At 39.4% G+C, this 20,856-nt stretch overlaps 1 protein-coding gene across 2 annotated transcripts in view; it reads left to right on the forward strand.

Annotated features, from left to right (window-relative positions):
• Positions 1-20,856, forward strand: part of sh3pxd2ab (SH3 and PX domains 2Ab) — a 61,667-nt gene that overhangs the window by 19,460 nt on the left and 21,351 nt on the right. For both annotated transcript variants that reach the window (XM_031757184.2, XM_031757192.2), the window contains exons 3-7: positions 1,182-1,257; positions 1,931-2,007; positions 2,797-2,888; positions 9,927-9,958; positions 18,266-18,394. In XM_031757184.2, the coding sequence (XP_031613044.1) occupies positions 1,182-1,257; positions 1,931-2,007; positions 2,797-2,888; positions 9,927-9,958; positions 18,266-18,394 (406 nt within the window). The remainder of the gene's footprint in view (positions 1-1,181; positions 1,258-1,930; positions 2,008-2,796; positions 2,889-9,926; positions 9,959-18,265; positions 18,395-20,856) is intronic.

Below are 20,856 nucleotides of genomic sequence, written 5' to 3' on the forward strand. Positions count from 1 at the left end.
CAAAGTCTGCAATCGAGAGACGCCTTTGTGAATGTTTACAATAAGGTGCAAACAACTGGTTACTCTCAAGAACAAGAGGGCCAGATTAGACGTTGCCAGAAAATAAACATAAAAGAGCCTGCACTGCTTTGGACCCATGAAACCAAGGTTAACTTGCACCAAAGTGAATGATGGCAAGACAAAAGTATGGAGAAGGAAAGAAACAGCTCATGATGTGCAGCATACCACATCATCTGTCAAAAATGGTGGAGAAATAAGACGTTGCCATATATGGTTCCCAGTAGAACCATGCCACTGCGTTTACTGATGATGTGACTGCCAATAGAAGCAGCAGGGTGAATTCTGAAGTGTACAGGGATATACTCTCTGCTCAGTTTCAGCCATATGGTGCAAAAGCAGCCCAAGAGTTTATGTTCAATGGTCAAATTCAGCCAGTAATATGATCTCAACCCAGATTAACATGTTTTTCAGTAAATGCAAAACTAAAGGCAAACATCCACAAAAAACAAAGCACATGTTTTTTTTTTCAGCAAACGTCACCAAAAAGAAAATATGCGTATCCAAGGAGAAACATGTTGAAACTGTTAGGGACTGCTACCCTTAGAAGGAAATGTTCATTGTAAAAGAGGTGTTTTTCATTATTTAGCCCTGTTTAGCTCCCTGCTTAATCTCTTCAGAGATTGATCCTGTAAATGGACATATGTATCAAGTGTCAACATCAAAGTGCCTGTTATACACCCTGATGGCTTTTTAAGCTGCTTAAGTGGCTTCCTTGTGAGGGGCTTTTTCAGATAAGAGGGTGATGTAACCTTGCCTGCTGCCCCAGCTATCAAAGTGAAATGGTTTGCACTTTAAATGGTTTTTCAGATGATATTTAATTATACTCTGTGTTGAACTCATGTACTGTTACAAAATGGTCAATTGTTGCTGGAGAATTTTCAGTCCCCCTTTTCCTGTATCTCATCACAGATTACTCCACTTTAAACTCACGGTAGATAATAGACATTTTGTCTGATTTTTGTTTTTTCTTGCCTTCAAGCATTTACATGATTATAATTGCTTGCCTTTCATGTCTTTATTGTATTAGAAAGGGTTTTTTTTTTTTTTTAAAGTTTTGCTCCACAATTAATGTTTGTGTCACATTTTCATTTTTATTTCTTAATTTTTTTTCTTTTTTGCAGATGCGAATCCTTGACAAATTTCCAATTGACGGAGGACAAAAAGACCCCAAAAAGAGAATAATTCCTTTTTTGCCAGGTGATTAAACTCAGTGTGCACACACTCAGCACTATCAGTGTTGTCTTATTAGACATTTTGTTGTTCCTCCTACACACTCCATAGCATCGCCTACCACATTGCTTTGTTTTATTGGCTTCCATACTCCATCCGGGCCAAATCAATTTGTGGTCAGCCATCTCAGTAGGAGGCTAGCAGAGAGGGATTTGTCTAATCTGATAAACTCATTGTGGGCCAGAGCAGAGGAGAGCAGTGAAGAGATCCTTTGTTAGACAAGCTGCGCTGCTCCAGTCTGCCCAGAGCTTTTCTGATCTCTCTGTAAGCCCACCGTGGTGTGAACTGTATTCCTTTAAACCCCCAAATGGTTTGCATTATTTTACTATTTAGTAGGCTTCATGCAATTATCAATCTCAGTCTCATAAGAGTTAGAAATTAGGAAATGGGAAAAAGCGGAAAAGTGGATCCAATTGCCTCACATTACTCCCACTAGTTGAGAGCAGTCAGCTCCAGAGACGTTCTCCATATGTTGTTTGGAAGTTTATATCTCAGTGTCAGTACCAGCTGAGCTGGAAAGGGATCATGCTGGGCTTTTATGAACGTCTAAGCCTAAATCATAGCACGATTTTTAAGCATTTAATCAGAATATTTTGTGTTTTTTGTTATATACACCTGACAGTGCTCTGCTTTTCCTCAGGTAAAGTCTTATTTCGCCGCAGTCACATAAGAGATGTAGCCGTCAGAAGGCTGAAGCACCTGGATAATTACTGCAAAGTAAGACAAAAGCTGCATGTCTCAGTGTTTCCAGAGCTGGATTTTTCTCAACTTGTGTGCAGCACAATGCATCTCTTATTGAAGAGACCACTCATTTTTCATTTATATGTTGTTTGGAAGAATGCTTTATCTCTGTCAGTGCTCTACCCTCTGAACATTTACCACAGTTTTTTTTTCAAGGCCTCAACATTTATCTCCCCTCCACCAGCCTCAACAGGAAAGCAACTGCTCTCTGTGCTGGTCATTTCCTGTCACCAATGTAAATAGGCAGCATATGAAGGAAACGAGGGAAACGGGGGCACACAGGGGTAAAAACAAAAGAGAGACTAAGAATGAATCAGCAGACTTTAATTGTAGCAATGCGTGCAGTTAGCTACCTGATCCTCTTATGCTCATTAGCCCACAGATGGGAATGTGGGGCAGGTGTGTTGCCAAGTGTGGCAGCAGTTTCTCATTTATTGGACCTGAACCAGATTTGTCATGAAAGCACAAAGCTTTCTTGTAAATACAGATTACATTAGGGTGTCTTTTTAATTTCAACCAAACTGAGATCTCTGTTTTTCTCTTTGTTTTAACCCTCTCTCTCTGCTCAGAGCCTTTTTCCTTCCCCTCCACACCCTCCACATCTCTGCCTGGTTTTCTCATCTGACTGGGTAGTGACTAAGTGTTATAAACCAGTTACTCAGTCCAAACTGACGCACTTTTACACATTAGTGTGACCTTTTATTGTTTTTTTAAAATGTGTTTTTATTGCAATCAGTAGCTTTCTCCCACCCTTCTCTTTCCTAGGCTCTGATGAAACTTCCCACCCACATTTCCCAAAGTGAGGAGGTCCTACAGTTCTTTGAGACTAAGTCAGAAGACCTCAACCCTCCCACAGAGTGAGTATCTATAACTATGTGCTAACAAGCTGTTATTGAGCATTGGCATTGTCTGCATGAACTGTTAGACGCCAAACATTGCCCTCTGGTGGGATGTGAACATTGGATATGGCAGCAAACTGAATGTGTGTGGCTCAGCAGCTGCCTTTAATTCGTGCTGACCCATCCTAATCCAGAGGCCTTGCTTTATCAGGGATGATTGATTGATCTGGCTCCGAGAAGCCCTGCTTTTTATTAATAATGATTTCTTGGAGGTGACACCTGATGCCAGAACAAATGGGGAAGGATCAGCAGTGTAACGACAGCGCGTCCGAGTTCAAGTCTCAGGGCAGATAAGGCTCTCAGGCGAGCCATTTATCATACTCAGTTCAAAGTCAGAGTGGGAGTAAATCCGGCCTGGCTGCAATATCACTCATTGTCTACATTTTGTTCTTTCCATTAGATTTATGTTCAGTCATATGTCCGGGATATTAATTTTTATCAGCAATGTGGGCCCATCACCTCTAACCTCTAATACCCCTGCATGTTAATCTCACTTCAAAGTGAGAGCCTCCCTTAATCTCAGAGACAGTCCAGTGTAGCTTAAATTGATATCTTAAAGTATAATACCTGCACCGCCCAAGTTGTTTTTTTACTCCTGGGGTGGTCTGGGCAATTCACATAAAATATGTTCTTTTTATGCTCTAAAATTATGATATTTAAGACCCAGCAGTGAAACAAATAGTTTTTCTAAATGTTTAATTTGTTAAAAATTTAAAAGAACCATTCTGCTGTCCTGTTCGGCTAATTTATTTCATTACAAATAATGGTTATAGAAGTTTTTATTTGTGAAACCAAAAACCTTTCCTGTAGATTTAATAGAAGTTCACTCACACTCACTGAAACACAATGAAAGAGATGAAAGAGATCGTGAAAGCAATTAAAAATGCGTCCAATCAACCTAGCAAACTGGTCCTGTCATGACATTTCCTTCCACACGGTTCAAACATGCCCTGCAAACATCCTCGATAGAGATGCACTGTTACTTATCTCCAAGCCTGTTGATGCTACTGCCATCTAACGTTCAACAGTGGGCACTGCATAGGAAATAAACAGGTACAGTTTTGCTTGTCACAAGAGGGAGCCACATGATTGGCTAAAAATTACAAGATGTTTCTATGGAATTTGGGTGAATGAAAGATGGTACCTCATTCATCATAACTGCATGTCTCACTCTGCGTTCAGTTTTTGATTGGGTTGGTAGATTTATATTGATGAATAAATGTGTAGTATATTAGTGAAGTAAGCCTTTTGAGTAAAGACACTAAAAGACACTACATATCTCTATCTATCGATCTATCTATAAAGCTGTGTTTGGCTATATGGAAAGATAGAAAAAAGGCAGATTTAATGAGAAAAAAACTCATCTCACCTGTGTTTATGCCCTTAGTTTATTAACAATGCCATCGAAAAGGATTAATTAATATGTTGATACTTCTTAGACATCTGAATATTTCTTATTGTTAGGAAATCACTGAAAATGATTATTCAGTGAGTGGTTTAAATGCAATTAAACAAAAGGGATTCTTACAGTGCTTTTTCCCAATTCGTTCAAATTATGATATCCTCTTTTAAAATATTTCCAGAGGGCTAATGGCCGAGAGCCACTGTATATTTCACAAGAAAGGGGAACTTTCAGAGAAGCTTTGAGACAAACTTGGAAAGACAGATGTTATAAATTTGTATAATAAAAACATGTTGTTGTTTTTTTAGTAGTCTTACAAATCATCTTACATCCTGGGGTCCAAATTAGGTTGTGATAAGAAACATGCAGAAGACGTTTTGAAGTTAGAGTTACTTTTTGAGAATGAATGCCAGTGGCTAAATATAAAATTAAAATTCAAAGTTTTAGTCATCAGTCTCTCTTTGAACACTTGAGTGTTTTACAGTGATGCAGAGTGGAAAGTGGATGTTTCTGCTGTTTGAAACACAGCAATTTAACTCATTTTGACATCAGTTAGCTTTAAGGTGTTTTGCTGGAGATAATACATTCTCCGCCAGCGTCTGTATTATTGTTGTTTAGTGAGAACTATACATGGGCTGTATCTGCAGTGTGACTGCAGTAAGTTTCAGTTTATTAACCCCCGAGGGGAAATGCTTTCAGCCCTCCCACCTCTGAGGCCAGCATCTACGGGAGTGTTGAAAAGTATAATTAAATCTAGTTAACAGGCACATATGCCCATAATGTCAGTTTTAAATAACATTTTACCTTTCATACAGACAAATTAAGTTTACACCACACCATCTCATTTTTTCTTTTCTTTTTTTTTTTTAACCAAAACGCTTGGAAACTATCCTGATTCAATCGCATACATTTAAAATATTAACAAAACAAATGTTAATAAAAAATAAAGAGAGAGTGAATTATAAACAGTGATATTTGTTTAAATTTGTCTTTTTGAACCAAAGTGGTTTCATTCTAATTTAAGAAGTCACCAAGAGGACATAAAAGTCACAGTGTTAATGTATGGGATGCAATACAATAGCAGCCTGCAGTAGTGATGTTACACATACACACTATCTTTTAGCTTATATTATGCATAAGCTCTAAACAAATTCAGATTAAGATGTTATGATTCAGATGAGTCAGATAATCCAAGTATTACTCGTACGAGAGTTTTGGAACATTTGCAAATTTCGATCATATCCAAGAGACATTAGTATCAAGAGTTACAAAACCATTTAAATCAAGATGACGCTAATGATCCACAATGATTCAGAGCAAAAGCCCTGTTGGCAAAGGAAAAGAAAATCTAACAGCGATGCAAGAAGCAAAATTACCTCCATAATGTGTGACTTGAAGGTCAGTCCTTCATCTTAACTTTAACTTCCTTCAGTCATGGACTTGCATATGACAGATGTAGGAGGTTAATCATTTTCATCAGTGAAATAGTTGAATTTTGTTGAAATTTTCATCCCTTTTGCAGCATCTATTCAAAACATATGATGGTTTTGTAGAAATTCTGTGGCCCTTTTCTTCCTGATATATGTATGTGGATGTAAACACGAGCAATTTGGGAAAAAAATCTCCTGACTAACCTCCTTTACCTTAATTATAGTTGTTACATGCCAAACCCTAACCTTAATCTCAGCCAAAACACATGTGACAACTTGCTTTTTGTACCTAACTGGAGGGTGAGCCCTCACATTGTGATTGCATATACAGAACATGATTAATACAACAAAAGGCAAAGGATTTTAAAAAGATATGAAACGCGGTGTATTCATCTGTTCTTTACAGCTTAAGTCCTAATTCGACATCATTGTTTCACCACAAGGAGAGCTATTAGTGGTTGATACACGGTCAAACTAACATTCTTTTAACCTGACATCAGTGTGTGATCGCAGCCAAGCTTTGCTGGAGATTGGGGCCAGTGTGCATGAGGTTGACTGCAGCAGTGTGTGTGCTTTTGTGAGGATTTGAGTCAACTTCACCACCTATTTTTTTTTTTTTTTTTTTTTTTTTTTTTTTGTTACAGGATATGCACAGAAACGGTGTAGTAAGAGATTATGTGCAAATCACAACCCTATCGTAATGGATTGTTGTTCAGTGATGTCGACCCATTGACTCTGGAGCTTAAGGTTACTCCTGCAGAGGTTAATCTGAGGTCGTGCAGAAGTGTCTGTGTGCTGAAGAAAGGCAGATACCTCAGTCCTCTGGCTTGGATGAAAAATGAGAGAAAAAAGTGCTAATATCTTACACATTCCTTTTTTGTAATAGGCCCACCTACAAAGAGTTTGCAGTTATGTGCAAACAGATGGTCACTCCCAACTCAAGCTTCAGATGGATCCTCACGAGTTTGAATTTTTAATCATGTGTTCAGTGCTAGTGCGTGTGTCCTGTACTATATGTGCATCCTGGTCTGAATGATGAAACTAAAACTTTATGGCTTGAAAAGACTATTTTTCAGCTTCTTGTGTATTTAGAAGTTGAGATTTACCTCTAAATACACAAGCACAGTCTTAAACATGTAATAGTGTTTGGACATATTTTCGCTCCCCTTGCCTTCCTCTCACCTATTAGATTTTACTGGTGATAAGAGGAAAGTACACAAAGCCAGAACTGTGTGCTCAGTCTCCTCTTGGGAGAGATATTACTCCACCTCTGTGCTACAGGTCACAAGCAAGCAGGGCATGTCAAGAGTCTACTTTATCTCCATTTTTCTTCCCCGCCTTACCTCAGTTTCATCTCTGCACAAGCAGATTTTGGCAAAATAAAAACAAATGAAGACCTCTTTAAAATAATTAAGAAATATTTAACATCTATAACAATTTGACACATAGGAAAATCTGAAACCAATGGAATAACACACACTTTCCACATCTCCCTAGCACTGGGTTGGAGCCCTTTTTGCCTTCAGAATTGCCTCAGTTCTTTGTGGCACAGGATCAACAAGGCGATGGAAATATTCCTTAGATTTTGGCCATCCTTGAAATGATAGCATCACACAGTTGCTGCAGATTTGTTGGCTACACATCCAAGTTGTGAACCTCCTATTCCACCACATCCCAAAGGTGTTCTGCTGGATTGAGATCTGGAGTTTGAGTGCAGTGAACTCATCGTCAGGTTCAAGAGTCAGTTTGGGATAATTTGAGCTTTGTGTTATTCTGCCTGAAGCAGCCATCAGAAGATCGGTAGATTGTATACATGAACATGGTCAGCATACTGAGGTAGAGCATTTAAAGGATTCTCAGCTGCAACTAAGGCACGCAAAGTGTGCAAAGAAAATGGACCTACATCACTATGAGCAGTGTGAATCGCTGATACGCTGATACATGCTTTTTACATTCTATTTACATTAAATTCTGACCCTACTATCTGAATGTTGCAGCAGAAATTGAGACTCATCAGACCAGGCGACATGTTTCTTATATCTATTGTACAATTTTTGTGAGCCAGTGTGAATTGTAGCCTCTGTTTCCAGTTTTTAGCAGACAGTAGTTGCACGCTGTGTAGTTTTCTGCTCTTGTTCTTCTTCAAGGTTTTGCATTTACAGATGCTCTTCTGCATAGCCTGGTGGTGACGAGTGATTACTTGAGTGACTGTTTTGGCATTTTGTTAAACCCTAGATGTGTTTTCCTTATAAAGTTGGGGCTTTAAAGCTTTCCATTGTTAGTTGGACTATGCATTTTTTAATTAATCCACAGCTTTGTTTATGTGGCTTGGCACAAAAGTTTAACTTTGTTTTTTGTTCTGTTCATCAATCTTATCGAAAGATATGAAATTTATATTGCTGCTGGGTTTGTTACATCATGAATGATTGATGATTTTTCTTACGCCGTCTAAATTCAGTTCATGGCCTTTTTGTTTCAGTGTCAATTTAGTCAGTCTATTATTTAATCTTTTAATCAATCTATAAGCAATTCATGTTTATAATTGTCTCATAAATTATCTGTGTTTACTTTGCTCATTCATCGGGGAAAAAGAGAAATTGTGCCGATATTATTTTATCACGAATAAATTTTTTTCTTTCTTTTTTGAATTTTTTTTACTTATTTCATTATATAGAAGTAAAACAAATGCGAAATAGCTTATTTGTACAGCAGTGTCAAATAATCTACTTTGAAAATTGCAGTTTTTTGTGGTAACTTGATTCAATGAAACACCGAGTATTGATGAACAGACTGTAACCTGGCAAACGTTGAACAGGGTTTATCCAAACATGTGCTCATATCCATAACTGGCTGTGGCTCCAGTCCTGCTGCTGGCCCTCCATAGAGCCAGGTGTCTGTTCCCATCTGTCTCAAAACTCAACTTCTCCTCGGTGTTTTCTCTCTGCAAGTTAACTAAACCAGGACATAACACTCAGCCCGAACTTCCTAAAATGGTCTGCCCTGAAATGTTTATGCATTTCCACTTTATAAACAAATTCCCATCAAACTGAATGGAGTAATTATGTGAAGTACCATCACTTGTGTGCCTGCATTGCAATTAATGAAGCGTGAGCGCTCCAATTGAATCAACAACACTATAATGAATTAATTAAAAACTATTCATCATTTATTTATTGCCTGTCTCTAAATGACAAATTTCCGTCAGTGTGAAAGAGGCTGAATCGAACAACGGTGACAATTGGAAATTAGGCTAATGACCTGTTCTGTTGTAATACGAGGTGGCCGTCACAAATCAATGCTTATTTTTTTGAGAGAACGCGTACAAATAAAGAAACCACAAACAGTTCAGGAAAGCATCTTAACAAATTCAACAGCGCAAGCACTGCATTTAAAAAAATAGAGAAAAAAACCCCCAAAACGCTTCACTTGAGTAAATTAAACACAGAAATTTTCTATTGCTGTTACCTGCAGCTTGGTACTCTGTTTGGTAGACTTTGAATGTGTTTTCACAAGTTGCAGTACACTGAGTGGGAAAACTGCATGTAGTATTTTGACAAAGTAAACATAAATATCCCATCTCTGATGGTTAAGCTCAGCATTTTGAGCAGTGCAGTAAGCGTGGGTGCAGTGAAGGGATAGTCGCTGCTCTGTGACCTCATGAGTGTCAAAGCACAGAGCAGGTTCATTGACCCTAACTTGCTTCCTTTCAGTGTTTTTTTTCTACAGTTCATAGTTCGGAACAGAAAGATGCTTTCACATCTTAAGATGAATGGGACTTTAAAGGGGGATATGATACTGTTGTAAAGTCAATAAATGCTGTTCTGTTAAACAGAGGCAGCTGCATCCCCCCTCATGTACAACATATCTAGCTTTTTAACAGAAATATACACACATTGGCTAAAAGGGCCGATGGGTTCCTTTGTTGTTCCTTGACACACTTAATGTGCGACTCACTCATACGTATCCCACCCTGTCTCCCTCCCACTAGTAGTGGGTCAAGTTCTTCGTGCATTCTCAGCGAGGGTTTGGCTGGTACTTGTGTGCCAACTGCACTTGGATGGTCCCGGGCAAAGATTCAGCTGTAACCAGTCATATAAATGCTCTGGCCTTTCTTGCTTACACGCTCATTCTGACCATGTTGCTCTGCTGTTGTTTCTTTTGCAGAGACTGTGGAGGCTCTGGCAAACGTAAATCGGGTAAGAAAATATCCTCATTTAAATTTTCATGGGTTTTAAAAGAATTGTACCGCTTTAAATTTAAAAGAAAAGGCAACTCCTGCAATTCTACCTGTCAAAGTCTTATGGAGTCTTAGGCAGAACTTAAAATGAGATCAGTGTTTGTGGATAATGAAAAAAAACTTGATATCTCTTGTGGGGGTTTAAGAAGATAGACGACCACAGTAAGATGATAAAGATTTAAATGTATCAGCAAATATATGATATTAATATTTTTCAGCTTTGATAGCATTGCTAAATGGGTTTTTTCTGCTTCTTTAATTGCAGAATTTGCTTCCTTTCATTGCCCCATGTGACAGTAAATTGATTATATTTGGCTTTAGGCCTCTCTGGAGACTAAACAATTTGAATCTCTCAATTAATCAAGAAAATAAGTTGCAGATTAGCTGGTTATGAAGATAACTGTTTGGGGCAGTTTAGAAATAAAACTATTAAATAAATAACATGTACATTTCTGGTTGTGCTGCTGTGAATTATGTGTTGTTTTCTTTTTTCCAAACTGTCCGCCATGAGTGTGACTCTGGTGCCATAAACACTCCTGTGGTATTATTAAATGGTCAGGAAAACAGTGTAATGTGGGCGAGACCACCTGTCTGTGTCTCTGCATTTGCACTGCCAGAATAGGCCGTTGCATTAATATTTGTGTGTTAGAGTGCTGAGTGACTCAGCTGAGCATGGGGATACGAGCGTAGGAGGTGGCAGGAAAAGCATGAGAGGGGTTTTAGTGAACAGCTGTGCAGCTCTTGTGCATGCATCCACTTGCGTGCTCGAAGTCTCAGAATACCCGCACGCATTACAAATTACACGTCAGTCCTGCAATCAGATGTAAAGTTGCTTTGGCCATCGCTTCCTGCAGTCTGCAGCAGTTACGTATGGCATAGCTGGGCTATAAAAGCTCCTAGGAAGTTCATTTGCTGTGGGTGATCCACTCAATCAATCAATCAATCAATCAATCAATCAAAGCTTTATTCGTCACATGCAGGTTGCCCTGCAGTGAAATGGGACCCCCCCCCCGACCTTACACACTCTGAGGAAAAGCTGCGCTGGAATTGTCACCAAACGAAATAAGACCCCAGCCTAATTTCATTATGCGTTCCACGGTATTGAGGCTTTATGTAACAGTGAATTCCAGCTACATACTGGAATGGAAAAAATTGTCTTATTTCAGCTGTGTGTGTGTGTGTGTGTGTGTGTGTGTGTGTGTTGCCTGCATTCAGTCTGTGCAAGATATTAGATTGTCTTCCAGTTATATTCATATCAGTTGCCTGGAAAGTTTTATCATATAGTAGCTGTCCTTTTTATTTTGAATAATTTAGTTTGATCTAAAATTGATCTGTTTTGCAGACTTTATGATATGCATGTATTTGTTCTTATTTTAAACATTTTTTGGTTCAAGTCTTAATAATCAAAGCACAATAATACACTTTATATCTGGTACTTATGCTGGTTTGTTATTCATAGTCAAGCTACAGCACACACTGTTTTAAGCTCCCCATACTTGATCTTGAAGCCCCCAGTATAGTCCCCATGCTGGACATTAGTGGTCAAAGATTGATATTTCTCTTTCAAAGCAGGACAGCAGATAAGTGCAGTGAGTCTGTGGTGAACTTCTGCTGTAGCTGCAGCTTATGTATTCCATAATTACACGTTGCAGGTTTCCCTTAAGAGTTTACTGATCCCCTGCCTTAAAACAGAGAATTTAACCCCTCACCACAAAACTTTGAGCGATTAGAGGTTTGATTTGGAACGCTGTTTACCTGGGAAGAGAAGAAAACAGGAACAGCACACTCACAGATGATCATTCACTTTGGTTTTGTTATCATCTTTGGCTTTGTGACAGTACTGTCATCATTTGCTGTGTTGGGATTTAAAAAAATGTTCTTCTTCTCTTTTTGTGTTTTTTGGTAGAGCTGATACTAGATGGAGGGTAGTGAAAAGAAATGTAGTGAAAGGAAATTGTGTTATATAAACTGGGCATCTCATCTGTCATGTGTTTTCAGTAAAAATCAGACCCACATCTCATTTCTTGTTTGTGACTCACGCTTCTGGAGCCCTGCAAGATCGAAGCAGTGATTGATTCTGCATCATAGCCAGGCAACAATCTACACGAGATTCAAAGAAAGCCATGCCATATTTTTTTAGCATATAATGGATTTGTCAGGACTGACTGCCGATACTCAGCTGGTCAGCATGAATCACTGTTAGGTGAAGAGACACGCTGTCAGAAGCGAACCTCTAAAGGAAACAGGATCAACTGCCGCTTACTGTGCCTCATAGGATGCCGGAGATCAGGAGCTTCAAAGATTTAGTATTTATGTGCGTTCAGAAAGAGAGCTGGCTAACCAGAAGACAGATAGAAATTGAGTAGGAAAGAAAGAAATGGAGCGCTCGGGGGTGTAGTGCATGTGAAAAGCAGCTGGAGAGGAGAGGAGGTTTACGTGGCAAGTGGAAACCATGTCAGTGCTGCGCAAAGGCCCAGTGAGTGTGTTTATGTGTGCAGACTTGCTGTCTTTATTTGAGCTGCAGGTCTCTCAGGACCTATGGGGGTGCATATGTGTGGATGAGGTTGTTTCTGTGAGGGAGTTTACATACTACATGTAGTATGCATGGGTGTACGCGTGTGCATGTTGGAAGGAATCTGGTAACAAGTCAGATGGTGGGTGGGTCAAGAGGGCCGTGTGTTTGTTTGTGTTTGCAGATGGATGTGATTTTTAAACTGGCATAGGAAATCATTAAGGCAAATGAGGACTTCCAAACCACTTTAACAGCCGTACGCTGCTTCAGCAAGCTTCCCTGTCAATGACAAGCTATTGAATACTGGGCCTTTTTGTTGAGTCGTGCATAATTATGAGTCTCACAGTACATGAAATGTGTTAATTAAGGTGTAAATCAAATGTCGATCAAAGAGATGTTTTTTTTATTTATTAGTTGTTGTCATATAACAGCTCCTTTCATGCACAGATTTCTAGGTTTGGTATAGAATTTTTTTCCGTTTCTCCCGAACTCTGGCCCCTGCAGCACAGAACAGATGCAGTACAGGATGCACGGTTTCTGATAAGTGATCACTAGTGACAGTTCTTCAAAGACCATTCTGTTGAGAAAAAAAATTGCAAATGCATATTTTTATTAGGATTTTGTGTAAGTAAAACTGAGGATCCATTATGTTTCTTTTTCCTCACGTTCTGGTCGTTTGGTGGTGCAGGCGTCAGATTTTCGACTGGAAAACCTGATGAAGTGGAGGAGTCTCGCTCATTAAATTAGCGGTTTGAAACTGATTCCAGTCTCTTTTTTTCATATCAGCAACATCCAGTGAAGTTAAAGGTGCACTTTGGGTTGTTTTACACTGCCTCTAGTAGTGCTGTAGAGCAGTGTTTTTATGAGTGGGTCCCTGTTCTGTTGTTATCATGCGTATGCGGACAAAGATGCGACTCACATGATACACAGCCTGGCAGTGATTTCATATTTTCCAATGATCAGCACTTGTTTTTGTGCACTTGTTTTTCAAGAAATGTAGCTTTGTGCCAAAAAAGGCAACAACACAGAGTGAAGTAACCCCCCAAAAATATGTTCGATTCCTTCAGATCATCAGCTCTGCAGTTTGTATAAAAAAATTTTCAAAAGCAAAAACCCATGTAGTAAATATAAACATACCGTGACTTTCAGTGTTTACCGAGTGGATCATGAGATATTTGGAACTCCAATAGTTTTATCCTGCAGAGCTACACTTTACTGCGAGAATCAGCAGACAAAAGTGAGGATGATGAAGCTATTCAGCAGTTTCTAACTGAAATGTGAAGGCTGTCTAACTGAGATGATTTGGGTGAATGTTTCTGTACTATTTATTTGTGGTCTGCCTCTTTTCCCTTAGGGCCACATACTGATTCAATGACATGAGTACATCTGTACTACATTGAACAGCAGTTCTATGTCCCTTTCTAATCCAGCTGCACATCTGCTGCTGATGAGCCAAACAAAGGCACTGCACCTTGCCAAATTTGACTCTTCTCAACACGGTTCTGCTCTTACAAAGATACCCCAGGGTTAGAAATGTGGCACTAAAATATAACGACCTGTGCCAACCATGTTACCAACCAAAAAGCTTGAAAAGCCTGAAAACTGTCTTTTAGGAAAAAAGAGAATGAGTAGACTAGACTCTCTGGCTTCCTCCTGTTGGTGATGAATTATTGCAAAGTTCCAAACTGTCATCATCCTTGGATGGAGCTGATGACGGAAGAATGGGGGTGGAGTTGGGGGTTGAATGGAGTTGGGACATTTGGGAGTGCAAGGGTGGGAGCAGGAAGCACGTGTATAAATAGGAGCGAGGAGAGATAAACACAGAGCGGTTAATATCCGATGGAAGCCGAGAAGAAATACTTTTCAAAGCTCATAAATACTTTTGGTCGTCACTGGTCATGCAGGGTACGCAAGAAAATACAAATAAGGTGCACGTAGATTTTACTACAGCTGCCCTCAGCTTTTTATCTTACTTTATGTAAACAGATAAATGTCAATAAAAGTTAAATTCATTTCCAGTTGAATTCCTCTTAGTTTATATAAATTGGCTTTCATTTGCCTCCTTTTCCTTGGAATTAAACTGATGTAACTTAAAATATTCAGTAAAAGAACGCTTTTATTTTAAACTTGGCCTAACATGAATGTGAGTGATGTAAAAAGCATTTACAGTATAAAAGATGCCTCAAGATGGATGTTGCCGGGTGTGACGAGCAGCAGTAGGTCTGACAGGGAAATTGCACAGTGTGCACACTGTACCAGACATAATCCTTCATTGTAAAACACTATATGAACCAAGTTTACAAAATAGACTTATTTTTTAAATAGTGGCCCGCCCATAAAAATAAAGCATGTACAGAGGTCGAGCCAGAAAGCTGTTTTTTTTCCATAAACTTATATAGTACCAGAAATCCTTTTTTCTGGGTTTAACAAACTTCACGTTAGCTTCATTTTTCTGATCTGGATGCTACGTCCATGTTTTGTACTGTCTATGGTAACAAGACAGTTTTCACACTTGTAGCTCTTCTGACGCACCAACCAATCGATTAAGTTCACTCACAGTGTCACAGCTTTTCTAATTTAACACAATAAAAAAATAAAACACATTCTGGGCAATTTAACAGTAATGTGACAATCATTAACAAGTTAATATGGCATAACATGCATAGTGTCTTAACTGTGTTTCTGCACGTAGACGCACATGTTAAAAAAACTGAAATAATTACAATGAAATGATACTTTTTACATGTAGCCTATTTATTTTGCAAAATAGTTCAGCCTAATCAAAAATAGTTATGGTTTAGTGTCTCTTGGTTCTAGGGTTGGTTAAGCTTTTTATTTAGAGGCACAAATTTGTTCTTTCTGGTTTCCTTCACTTATACATACACATTCACAAAGATATAAACCTGATCAGGTGAGCTCTCAGGATATTACAGATACTACAGGGGCAGGATTACTTTTAGCTATTGATAAAAACATTTAAATATATTTTATTTTTCAGCAGTGTTTGTTGTGAATAGTGTCCATACAGTCTGCAGCTGCCTTTCTTTTGGATATACTATGTGTATATTTTAGTTGTTTTGATCACTATGTTTCACTGTGTTGGCTGAAACACTGTTTTGTACACAGTTTGTATGATTCACATTTTATACACTCTTTCGAAATTAGGCTTATCCTGTTCAAGTCTGCTTTTTTTCCCCACACACATGTTCTTCTTGCTCTGTCTTCCTGCTGTTGCAAAACATTTCATTTCCTGAAAGAGGATGAAATATTAGCTTTTGTTTTTCAGGCCTGTTGACTTTGCTGACAGAGTCTTTAGTCACTCAGGTCACAGATTTACGGTTTTCTTGCAGCAGCTGCTAATTGTGTGCTAAAGAAGGTTACATTTACGTCTTGTGACACAGAGTTTTATGAGCTCATGACCTGAGTATTATTTTCATCTGTCTTGAAAATGCATTGTTGACAAATGAGCCCTCTGTTTTCTTTTTCTTTGATAAAACAATGTCCAAGTTTGAAGATATTTGGAGGTGGGCTCCATAGAGGTCAGTGTTTTATTTCACAACCAGCATTGAGTAGCTAAATCAACATAATGGCATTCCTGTTTATAAAAGCTATTTTAAATTACACTTGATAAAGGTTTTGCATGCTAATACATTTAAATCTGGACAGACCAAGTACAGGGATGATGCCTGGAAACATTTAAATTCTCCTCATGTTTTAACATTTTCCCCAGTCTACAAAATTTGTGATATTTGACAGATATGAAACATGATAGAAAACATATATAGTCGGAGATATTCCATAAATACAGGCGAAATTATAGACTTGAAATTACTCAGTTACTCAGTACGCAGTAATTGCTCACGTCCTCATTGAGAGTTAATTGACCTGTGAGTTAAAACAAACCATTTAACAACACATTTCGATTAATCGTGTCAAAATAAATAACTCTGGCTGCTGTAACAAAGTAACTACTGTCATATTATACAGTGAAAACTAAAAAGGCAATATTTATATAATATTCCTTCCATTGTTTCTGCACCCAATTTTGTGGTCTGACAAAACATCTTGCATAAATAACGTGAAGCTTCATAAACCGCAGCCCGACCACAGTAATCCAGTGTCAGACTCTTTAGCAGTTTCAACATGTGAGATGCTAATGGTGCTGAGTTCATCTTGGTGAGTTATTAGCTCCTTGACATTTCAAGTGCAGTCCCTGAATTGAATGTGAAATATTATCTAGATTTAGAGAAATGTTAATCTCTAGTCTGCGGGATTGTAGCCAGGTGAGCTCTTTAGAGAAATGGCAGCTTAATTCAAACCTTCTCAATCATTCCTTATCTAAGGCTCAAATCTTCCATTTATCACACTGAACTTTTTTTATTTTCCATCATCGGGATCAAACCGAGTTGCTCTTTCCAGGAACTGCGATTACCCCATAAAATGGCTTTTATTTGTACGTGCTTGGCTGTTTCTGTTAAGCTAACCCTACTGATGGCAGTTAGTTAGAAGTTGGACCAGTGTGACCATGAAGAGATTAGGATCTCCAGGAAGTTTGTTGGTATTTTGCTGATATTAAACCACCATTAAAGTAAACATCTGTTGCAACTGCAGTAATAGAGTAAACAGATATAATCTAAAGTGTGCACACAGAAGCTCCTCCTGTCTCCACACAGCTTTGAACTCAGTGATCCACAGAAGCTCTTGTTAATGTTTGAGCTCAGTGTCACTGACTTGTGACTAGATTCCAGCTGACACTTGTTAGATCTGCTTTAGTCCATTCAGGGACGCTTGTTTCAGGGATTTTTCAAGATTAAGGCTTCAGCTTGACTCAGTTATGTAAAGCGGGAACCAAAAAATGTTGCGGGTTGTCGGTTATGTACGATGCCGTCTTTAAATGCCTTCACAAATGAAAACATATGTTTGCTACTTGAGAAAGCTGTGCTGGTGTTAGTTAATGAACCCAAATCTGGTGAGATGACCCAGTTAGGAAAACGAGTGCAAACCAAGTCAACAAATCTAAGTCACTGCTGGCGCTTATATGGTTAACTCAGTTAAGTACACAGAGGAAGATTTCCATTGGCTGGGCTGCACGCTGTAGTCAGAGCTCTAGTGTTTCAAGGAGACAGAGGGCCATCCCTCTGAGCACAGCTCCAGCCCCTTCATCTGGTTCTATTTAAGGCCCCTTATGCCGACTCTTATGATTGGCGTACACAACCCCCCTACTCTTCCTCCAGTTCCAGCCCCAACTGAAGAGAAGGAGGCTTTTTAGCAGATGGTTTATTTTCCAAGGGAAACCATTTCTTTCTCCCACTCTACTGTCCTGTCCTCAGCTGGCTTTAGCTCACTTTTCTGTCACTTCTACACCTCCTTTTGCTTTCCCGTTGCTGCGAGCCTTTCCACTGTGTTCATGTGTCTATGTGTATCTACTGACTGGGAGTCAGCTTTGTTGGAGAAAACGGATAAAGTCCCTTTAGTAAAACAGAATGGATTTTCTGCACTTGAATGTCTGATCCTTTACTTCTTGGTGGGAGGTTCTTTTTTTCTAGACTGTCTCCTTTGCCCCTGATGTTGGGCTGGAGGGACATGCAGCTCTATGGCTAGACTTTTGGGAAGATGCACTGAACCTTGTGAATATTGTGATTGGCTAAGCTCTACAAACAAAGTGGCCTATGGCACAACGAGTGCCCAACAGTCGTTCTCGTGGACCTATGGCTGGCAGCTGGCTGACAGCATGTTTTTTTCCATCAACCCCAGGTCTGGACGCTTCGGACCCCATGCTTCTGGAACAGTATGTGGTGGTGGCCAATTACGAAAAACAAGAGCCTGCAGAAATCAGTCTTCAAGCAGGCGAGGTGGTCGACGTCATTGAAAAGAGTGAGAGCGGTGAGTAATCAAAACAGATGCAAAACAGTACTGAGCAAGAAAAAACAGCACGCATGCTATGTGTATGTAAAACACAAACAGACTCATTCAGTATTCAGTCATATAGTTCCTCGAACACTCTGCCCTTTTCTGTATCTCAACTCTTTCACCTTCTTTGTCCGAAGCCTGCTAGCTGTTGCTCAGCCCCCATCTGGAGGCTCGCTTTGGCCTGCAGTCAGCCCTGTTTTTTCCCACTGTTGGTTTAGGCTGAGGGCCAGAATGTTGCCTCTAGCAAGAGGAATGTCTTCCAGACTCATATTAATTATTCCACCTCACTTTAATGGAAAGCCAGCAAGACATGCCGGATTTACAAATGCCAGCTGCAGAGAGTCCTTAGTCAGCTGTTTAACCTCTTGGAAGAGCTAGCAGACAGGGCCAAGATTACAAATTTAGGGTATATGTAATTTAGTTTGACAATACTGAATCTTTAATGCCAACATAAAGTACAGTCTCACGTTAGTCAGTGATTATTCTGTAGTACTCCCAGGACTGTTTTATTGTAGGTGGAAGAAGACAGTAGGGCCTAATGCAGTATATAATTTATACATATGAAATAGATTAAAAATAATATCACAAATTTAAACATGTGTCTTAAATATGCTAAAATATCAACGACACCAGGTCTAAGCACGTGTCTGAATTTGTCACATGAAGCAGAGGAGAGACGGGAGAGAAATAAACCTGGTAACAGGGTCTGACGTCCAGCTTTAATGGTGTGCTGAGACAGTAAAACAGTAATCAGACTCATGTGTTCTTCAGCGGCAGGATGGCAAAAGAGAGATGGAGGAGGAAACGGTGAAGGGAAGGCAACTGGATTTAGGTTCCACTATGGGTGTGATTGCCACAGTGGCCTTAAGGAAAAAGGTCCACAGAGTAGGATCACTTTGAAGTGTCACGTGTCCTGCCTTTGGGTTCACGTATTTGTTTTCACTCTCTGCTCCGGTAGGATTTCAACCCAATGGGGAGCCACAGTGAGGCGGATATTCCAACACCTTGAAGTCCTTTTATTGGGGGCCTTATACGAGTGCTTTCCTCCATGAATTTCAAGTGCATGGTCGTGTTTTTATTATGGGCCCCTTCACTTTTGTCTTTCAGCTGACCACTGTGCACTGTTGATCCATGTGAAACTCATGCACATCTCATTGCAGATTTATGATTTCCAGGTTTCCGTGTTATTGCTCTAACTTTGTTTCATGTTATTATTGCTTTGCTTGCCTCTCATCTCTGAAGCAGGCTATATTTTGCTGCCACTTTCACTTCAGCTCATTCATTCATCTCTGGTTAGATGGATTTCTTATGAGTTTCTAGAAAGCAAAATAGTAGACGGCAGGCTTTTTAAAACACATCTGAAGGCTATTTGACAGTTTTATTATACACTGACACTTCCACAGAGATCACAGAAGTAAGTATAACCCGCGTTCCTTACAATTTGCTGTGGAGACTGTTTCCAGCAGCACTGCTAGCATTTAAGCTGAAATCTCAACACCTTTTCAGTGGAAGCTGGCTAAATCTGCTCCATTTGGCTGGGTGACATCACTCTGTGTCCCTCTGCCAGCACTAACAAGACCAGGTGTGTGCTAAGAAGATTTCAGAGTTCATTTGATTTAGCATCCATTCCCTCGCAGTATAAGTACAAACCCTTTAATAGCTTCTGACAGATTGATCTGTGTATTACAGCTCTATGTAGTGAATTTGCTGAGTTAGAGGTACTAAAAGTGTCTGGTGTATTTGTTATGATAAAAGGGCTGTATGGATTTTCAATCTGAGCAGATTTAAAGCCGCATGAGTCCCCCTGTAGAGTCTTGGATGCAGTGAGTAGAAAACTTTGCCATCTAATTTTATATCAGCATCTAAAGGTGCAACAGCATGAGCTTATAATAGAGCCAGATCTAGAAATGGAAAAGTGCAGCTTTGTATTGTTTCTGCCATTCACCCAATAACGTCAACCAAAGTCCTGCTGTTAAAGCTACTGCACCATAGACATTGGCTGTGACTCCTGCCCAGTGCAGTTATCGACTTTCCCTTACCTTGGATTAGATAATGTATGCCTCTGACGGGGCACTGAATCTAGGTCAGCCCTATAAGTGAGCTCCGCTTTCTCCACTTTTCCAGCCTGCTGTCCCAAGCCGAGCAAGTATTTTCCGTCGCCCTGGCTTGATGATATAGTTTGTGTTGTGGTCGTTGTTTCAGTTGGTACAGTAGTTTATACTGCCGGCTGTTTTTTGGGGTGTTCGAAGTGGGTGCAGTGTGTGGTAAATCAGCAAGGTAGCCCATTGATTCAGTTTTCTTGAATAATGCTATTTACTAACACAGATGCAGGAAAATAAAAGCTTTCTTTAGAAAATGATTGTTAAAGTTTAATAATTTTTTGTCCTCACTCTTTGTGCAGCTATTTTATTTGTCTTTTTTATGAGAGTTTGCCA

The sequence above is a fragment of the Oreochromis aureus genome, linkage group 13 (genome assembly GCF_013358895.1).
Source record: "Oreochromis aureus strain Israel breed Guangdong linkage group 13, ZZ_aureus, whole genome shotgun sequence".
NCBI classification, from domain to species: domain Eukaryota; kingdom Metazoa; phylum Chordata; class Actinopteri; order Cichliformes; family Cichlidae; genus Oreochromis; species Oreochromis aureus.